Here is a 4,751-nt window from a genome sequence, read left to right as displayed (position 1 = left end):
GGAAATGTTCACAACATAATGTTGAACAGGAAAGTAAGGAATAAAATTATGTAAGCAGTGTAGACTGCTTAAATAGATCTCAGGATAGATGACATCATAAAGCTTACTTGTTTTATGCATACCATATCCATGCTCATTTTGGAGAAGAAGAAATGTCTGCTCATTGCTCCCTCTGTTATTAGAAAATTAGTTCTCCACCAGGGTAATACACCTAAAAATTGTATTGTATTGTACACCTAAAAATACACCAAACTTGCTTACCTCCTAGAGGTATTGATACAACCTAAAATTAAAAACCATGTGTTTGAGGCTTAACTTTAATTTTCATCAATAAAACGTCTTTATTTTTTTAATTGAACTGGTAGTCAAAGACTAGGTCTCTTTTTTTTTTTTTTTTTTTTTTTTTTTTTAGTTTTTTTTTTTTTAATTAAGTAAACTCTACCGTCAATGTAGGTCTCAAACTCATGACTCCAAGATCAAGAGTTGCATGCTCCGGCGCCTGGGTGGCTCAGTGGGTTAAGCCGCTGCCTTTGGCTCAGGTCATGATCTCAGGGTCCTGGGATCGAGTCCCGCATCAGGCTCTCTGTTCAGCAGGGAGCCTGCTTCCCTCTCTCTCTCTCTGCCTGCCTCTCTGCCTACTTGTGAACTCTGTCTGTCAAATAAATAAATAAAATCTTTAATAAAAAAAAAAAAAAAAGGCTTCCGGCAGGAGCAGGAAGACGCTGTGTGTGGACGGAATTCGGGACGGAATTCGGAATTCGGGACGGCTAGCGGGCTGCCCAGGACGGGAAGGCTGAATTGACTACCCACCCAGCAGAGCATCTTACAGGAAAAGCATAGCATTTCCTAGAGGAATATGAGCATAACAGGAAGGTGTCTTTGACTGAGTTAAATTTTTAACCTGTCCCCTGAACAGCTACGGGATTTGGAAGCTGAATCAATGTTATCAGATGAGTTAGAATCCAAACCAGAGCTCCTGGTACAGTTTGTTCAGAATACGTCCATCCCATTGGGACAGGGGCTAGTAGAATCAGAAGCTAAAGACATTACTTGCTTGTCCCTCCTTCCAGTGACTGAGGCCCCAGAATGCAGTCGGCTAATGTTACCAGATGATACTCCAAGTCATACAAACTCCTCCAAGGAGGTCCCCTCCTCAGCTGTGTTGAGAAGCCTTCAGGTGAATGTGGGCCCAGACGGAGAGGAGACAAGGGCTCAGACTGTACAGAAGTCCCCGGAGTTTTTGTCCACTCCACAGTCTCCTAGCTTGTTGCAAGATCTACAGCCGAGTGATAGCACTTCTTTTATTCTTCTTAACCTAACAAGAGCAGGTCTGGGCTCTTCAGCTGAGCACTTAGTATTTGTACAAGATGAGGCAGAGGATTCAGGGAATGATTTCCTCTCCGGTGAGAGCACGGACAGTAGCATTCCATGGTTCCTCCGGGTTCAGGAGTTGGCTCATGATAGTTTGATTGCTGCTACTCGTGCACAGCTGGCAAAGAATGCAAAAACCAGCAGCAATGGAGAAAATGTCCACCTCAGTTCTGGTGATGGGCAGCCCAAAGATTCTGGGCCCCTTCCTCAAGTGGAAAAGAAGCTCAAATGTACAGTTGAAGGCTGTGACCGGACATTTGTGTGGCCCGCTCACTTCAAGTACCATCTCAAAACGCATCGAAATGACCGCTCTTTCCTCTGTCCTGCAGAAGGTTGTGGGAAAAGCTTCTATGTGCTGCAGAGACTGAAGGTGCACATGAGGACCCATAACGGGGAGAAGCCCTTTGTGTGCCCCGAGTCTAGCTGTGGTAAGCAGTTCACTACAGCTGGAAATCTGAAGAACCACTTGCACATCCATACAGGAGAGAAGCCTTTCCTGTGTGAAGCCCAAGGATGTGGCCGTTCCTTTGCTGAGTATTCTAGTCTGAGAAAACATTTGGTGGTTCACTCAGGAGAGAAGCCTCATCAGTGTCAAGTCTGTGGGAAGACCTTCTCTCAGAGTGGGAGTAGGAACGTGCACATGAGAAAGCATCACTTGCAGCTGGGAGCAGCTGGGAGTCAAGACCAGGAGCAAACCGCTGAGCCACTAATGGGCAGTAGTTTGCTTGAAGAGGCTTCAGTAACCAGTAAAAACCTGGTGCCTATGAACCCCCAGCCCAGCCTTGGAGGAGAGTCCTTGAACCTACCAAATACCAATTCTATCCTAGGAGTTGATGATGAGGTGCTTGCTGAAGGATCCCCGCATCCCCTGTCTTCAGTGCCTAATGTGACACATCACTTGGTGACCATGCAGTCAGGGAGGCAATCCTATGAGGTTTCTGTGTTAACTGCTGTAAATCCACAGGAGTTACTAAACCAAGGAGAATTAACTGAAAGCCGGACATGAGCATGGACACCAACTCCTGGAAGAGGAGCTCTGTCTGATCCCAGAGTGCACATAGTGGGAACAGGATGCTTCTGGCTCGTGGTCTGCCAGAACTGAAACGAATCTGTGAAGGACAGGACCCCGCTTCTGCCTCTGTTCACCTTCCCGGACAGAGATGATGAATGTGGGAGCGCTTCTTTTCAAACCACATCTGATCCAGACAAGGACGAAAGCAGTGAATGTGGGCTGGGTAACTGTACCTACCTCTCCTCCCACTATGAAATTTTGGGATGGACTTCTCCCAAAAGGGAATTTGATTATATGTTGGCTGAAATTTCTTCGGTGTGACTCTTAGAAAGGGATTTTCCTTTGAAGAATTTACATCCCAGGCTCAGCTGTCTTTTCATATGGATGAACTAAGTCCTGCCACCAACCACAAAACTTCACCAAGAAGTTGAGCTTTCAAGATGCCTTGTTGCTTTTGAGAAGGGAGGGATGTCAGTTCTGCTGTGGCGTCCTCCCTTTAGCAACCTGAGCAAGAGACTCTCTGCCCCTGGGCTGCAAAAAAAATAAATTACTTGAATCCCTAAAAAAAAAAAAAAAAAAAAAGAGTTGCATGCTCTACTGACTGTGCCAGCCAGGTGCCCCAAAACAGTCTTCCTTTTAAGAAATTATTTCCAAGAAGAGCGTTCTCTCAGAAGCATTCCAGTGTATCATGATTTGTAGCTGCCAATTAGAGAGTTATTTGAGTAGATATTTCCAGGAATCACAGAGTAAAGCCTTTCTTGCAGTGATATGAAAACTTGAATGTACAACATACTTCATGTTAATTTTTCAGAGTTTGTTGAGAAGTTATTAAACCCCCACACAGGCTTCAGACATACCCCTACACACTCATTTCGTGGGAGTGAATTTATAGATTTCATTCATTTGTGTGGTTTTAAGAATTCAAGATATAACCTAATGGTTAAGAGTATTAATGTTAGTGTTTACTTAACCTAATGGTTAAGTATAAAACAGAAATTTCCCTAAGAATTAATTTCTTCTATGTCTTATCCTTCATGTGTGTTTCATTTGCTATTTGGTAGTAAATTAAGTGTTCATTATTTAAATCACTAAGGACATTCTTCACCAAAGATATACTCTACCTGGATTCAAATCCCAAATTCATCCTTGTCTAGCTATACTTTGGTCATGGACTTAACCTCAAGTTCTCAAGTTTCCTCATCCATAAAATGGGCAATGTTTCCTTTGGCGAACACACACACACACACACACACACACACACACACAGTATGTGTGTGTGTGTGTGTGTGTGTGTGTAATTAGATGGAATGTGTATTCTTTTCCTTTGGGAGTGATAAATGTACATATTCATTTCTCTGAACCATTTAAAACTATAACAAAGAATAGCACTCGCCAAAAAAATTACATAAACAAAGAAAGAAAAAAGAGACAAACAAAAAAACAGACTCTAAAATACAGAGAACAAACTGGTGGTTGCGGAGTTAGGGAGAGGATGATAAAGGATAAATACATAAAGATAAATAGATAAATAGATAATAGATGAAGGAAATAGATAAGGGAGATAAAGGAGATTACAAGTACACTTATTTTGAGCACTGAGAAATGTACAGAATTATTGAGTCATTATATTGTACACCTGAAACTAATGTAACATCATATGTTAATTATACTTGAATTTTAAAAACCCATCAGTTATAGGTTGAGCATAAGAGAGTGCCTAGAGAAAATAAGAAACAGATGAAGCACTGAATAAGAACATCTGTGAAGGCAGAAGACCCATAGTACAGAACAACTCTGGGCGGAGTTGGGGGGGTACATCCTATGGACAAATGAAAACGATAGAACTCCACCCAGTGTGGAGGGTTCTGGAGCTAGCACCCAGAGCCCAGTGTCCTGATTATCACTCTACTTACCGGACACACATAAATGAGAATGTTCAAAATCTGATGTAAACCAGCCCCAAGGTAGAGCATCTTCAGGAATGCACTCTGATGTGCTAAGGCTTCTATCTTTTTCCTTCCGCATCCCTAAATCATCCAAGAGCCTTTAAAGGAAGCTCAGAGCCTCTGCCTTTGTGCTGAGCACTCTCAATGGTCTTTGTACAGAACTATCTTTCAAAGTAGAAACAAAAAAGATTCTTAACTAAAGTATAGTTTTAAAATTCAAAGCCAATGGTGTCATCATGAGTGTTGGAGGCACTGATTTCTTTGAAGAGCTTACCAGATGTGTAGCTGAACATCCAACAGACATTAGTTGCTGGTGGTGGGTTTTTTTGCTACGTTCATGGTATTAGTTGTCCTCCTGGTCCCCTGAAAAAATTAAGTCCCCCATCAAGCAGAGGTCCCTGGCTGTCATTGCATTAGATATA

At 42.5% G+C, this 4,751-nt stretch overlaps 1 protein-coding gene across 1 annotated transcript; it reads left to right on the top strand.

The window, feature by feature from the left end:
- The first annotated feature begins 752 nt into the window (after nt 1-752).
- On the top strand, nt 753-2,940 carry LOC116594029 (zinc finger protein 410-like). The gene has a single exon (XM_032348870.1). It carries the CDS (start codon nt 941-943, stop codon nt 2,375-2,377), a length of 1,437 nt encoding a protein of 478 aa, XP_032204761.1. The 5' UTR covers nt 753-940; the 3' UTR covers nt 2,378-2,940.
- The last annotated feature ends 1,811 nt before the right edge of the window (nt 2,941-4,751 follow it).

The sequence above is a fragment of the Mustela erminea genome, chromosome 6 (assembly GCF_009829155.1).
Source record: "Mustela erminea isolate mMusErm1 chromosome 6, mMusErm1.Pri, whole genome shotgun sequence".
Taxonomy (NCBI): Eukaryota; Metazoa; Chordata; class Mammalia; order Carnivora; family Mustelidae; genus Mustela; species Mustela erminea.
The sequence above is the reverse complement of the archived record's forward strand: the minus strand, read 5'-3'. Positions and strand labels throughout refer to the sequence as shown.